At 36.0% G+C, this 2,818-nt stretch overlaps 1 protein-coding gene across 1 annotated transcript; it reads right to left on the bottom strand.

Annotated features, from left to right (window-relative positions):
• Positions 1–1,506: 1,506 nt before the first annotated feature.
• Positions 1,507–2,454, bottom strand: LOC143690614 (olfactory receptor 6C3-like). The gene has a single exon (XM_077168256.1). It carries the CDS (start codon positions 2,452–2,454, stop codon positions 1,507–1,509), a length of 948 nt encoding a protein of 315 aa, XP_077024371.1.
• Positions 2,455–2,818: the final 364 nt, after the last annotated feature.

Genomic DNA, 2,818 nt, shown 5'->3' with positions numbered 1-2,818 from the left:
AGACAACCAAAGCTACAGGCTGAGTCCCCAGACTTGGGGGTTGTTCATATAAAACTTAACCCCACAAAGGATAGGTCAAGCCTACTTAAAATTAGGCCTAAGAGTCACCCCCAAGAGAACCTCTTTTGTGCTCAGATGCGGCCTCTCTCTCCAAACAACACAACAAACAAACTCACCACCATCCCCCTGTCTACATGAGACATGGCATCCAAGGATGTGGACCTTCCTGGCAATGTGGGACAGAATTCCTAGAATGAGCTATGACTCAGCATCAAGGGATTGAGAAAAACCCTAGAATGAGCTGAGATTCAGCATCAAGGGATTGAGAAAACCTTCTTGACCAAAAAAGGGGAGCACAAAATGAGACAAAGTGTCAATGGCTGAGAGATTCCCAAGTGGAGAGGTTATCCTGGAGGCTATTCTTATTCATTAAGTAGTTAACACCTTGTTGTTCAACATGTAACTGAGAGTCTGAAGGGAACTGCCTCAAAATGTAGAGCTGTGTTCCAGCAACCATATTTCTTGATGATGATTGTATAATGATATAGCTTTCACAATGTGACTGTGTGATTGTGAAAACCTTGTGTCTGATGCTCCTTTTATCTACTTTGCCAACAGATGAGTAAAACATCGGAATGAAAATAAATAATAGGGGGAACAAATGTTAAAATAAATTTAGTTTGAAATGCTAGTGATCAATGAAAGGGAGGGGGTAAGGGGTATGGTATGTATAATTTTTTTTCTGTTTTCATTTTATTTCTTTTTCTGAATTGATTCAAATGTTCTAAGAAATGATCATGATGATGAATATGCAACTATGTGATGATATTGTGAATTACTGATTATATATTCAGAAAGGAATGATGATATGTAAAAAAAAGGGTTCAATGTCAAATGTAAAGAAAACAATTACAGGTCTGGAACTCAGTTATGTTGAAAAGAAGGCTACTCCGTTTTCACCTCCTCCTCTTCCTTTTCTTCCTCCTCCTCATTTTTATCATCATTATAATGAATATGTTTTAAAATCTGAATACATGATTTTCTAATCCTTTAAAAACATTTATGTGGATATTCACACATTATCCCACCCCCTTGCATTGTGATTATTTGATTTTACAGAAATGCTAAGTGAAATGAGCATTTCCTACTAGCTTTATTTCTATTACCTGGTAAGAATAGAAGTATAAAAAGTCCATACCAATTTTAACATGCTTTCTATAACAATAAATGCCCCATGTCTCTTGCCAAGAAAATCACTTCTATTCAAGCCCATAATCCTAAACCCAGATTTGTTTACTTCATTCAAATTCATTTGAATAAAATATTTGAATTTGTGAAATATTCAGAGACAATATTCAGCAGAATCAAATGCATTGAGTGCAAAGTGTGAAGAATTTTAATATGGAAATGGAAAAAGGAATAAAACATAACTGAGGTGAAGCAAACAGATTTAGGAAGACATACATAACAGAAAACATTAGCAAGAACTTTATTCATTTCATACTACTAATACTTTAATTTAGCAGAGAAAAACTTAACCTTTTGGATAGTGGCCTTAAAGGCTTGCTTCACTTGCTGGTTTCTCAGAGTATATATGAATGGGTTCATCATAGGAGCCACAGAAGTATTGAGAATGGCTACTCCTTTGATCAAGGATGCCCTTTCTGTGGCTGAAGGGTTGGCGTACATGAATATGCAGCTTCCATAAGAGATGGAAATGACAATCATGTGAGAGGAACACGTGGAAAATGCCTTTTTCCTCTGACTGGCAGAAGGGAGTTTCAAGATTGTTCTAATGATGAACATGTAGGAGAGAATTACTAATGCCAATGTAAAAAGTAGAATCACTATTGCAGAATAAAAACCAATCACTTCCAGGAGCCACGTGTCTGAACAGGATAATTGCAAGAGAGGGAAATAGTCACAAGCAAAGTGATCAATGACATTGGAGCCACAGTAATCTAACTGAAGAAATAAAATAATTGGTGGGAAAATATTTAGAAATCCTGCCAGCCAAGCACAAAGTACAAGCAGCGTGCAGACTCTCTGGTTCATGATGGTTGTATAATGCAGGGGTTTGCAGATGGCCACATAGCGGTCATAGGACATGGCTGTTAGAAGGTAAAATTCAGTTGCACCCATGAAGATGGAGAAAAATAGCTGAGCTATACAATTATTATATGAAACAGTTTTGTCTCTGGTTACAAATGTGCTGAGGAATCGAGGGATACAGACCGTTGTAAATGATATTTCTAATACAGAGAAGTTCCTGAGGAAGAAATACATAGGGACCTGCAGATGGGGATCCACCAAGGTGAGCGTGATGATGGTTACATTTCCAGTGATGCTTAATATATACATGATCATTAAAAAGAGGAAAATCACAGCCTGAAGCTCAGGGTCATCTGATAGCCCTAAAAGAATGAATTCCCTGGGTACTGTGTGGTTTGTCATTGCTGATATATGTATTTTATATACATGTATATTTTTTTCTTTAGAAAACAAGAGGATGAAATTGTTTAGATATCCATGATTATTAATCTGTGAAATCAAACAATGCATGTTCTTTTCCAGCAATCCACTCTAATCACAGTTACCTGTCGTTTAAGCAAAAAATAAATAAGTATTGATGTCTCTTCCTTGAAAGTATCCTAACACACTAAACCATGGCTAAAAATTTCTGTTACTAACATTTTTAAAAAAGTCAGTTCTTCTCATATTTGTTTAAAAATGAAGCATCCAATTATTCTTAAAACATTGAGTTCCTTTTGTAAAACATGTGAAAATGTGCTGATCAAGATTTTTTCCTTTTCCTCTA

The sequence above is a fragment of the Tamandua tetradactyla genome, chromosome 7 (genome assembly GCF_023851605.1).
Source record: "Tamandua tetradactyla isolate mTamTet1 chromosome 7, mTamTet1.pri, whole genome shotgun sequence".
In the NCBI taxonomy this organism is placed as follows: domain Eukaryota; kingdom Metazoa; phylum Chordata; class Mammalia; order Pilosa; family Myrmecophagidae; genus Tamandua; species Tamandua tetradactyla.
The sequence above is the reverse complement of the archived record's forward strand: the minus strand, read 5'-3'. Positions and strand labels throughout refer to the sequence as shown.

Bases quoted from the DNA above. Each gene is read 5' to 3' on its own strand.
- LOC143690614 (XM_077168256.1), bottom strand. From the start codon at position 2,454: ATGACAAACCACACAGTACCCAGGGAATTCATTCTTTTAGGGCTATCA.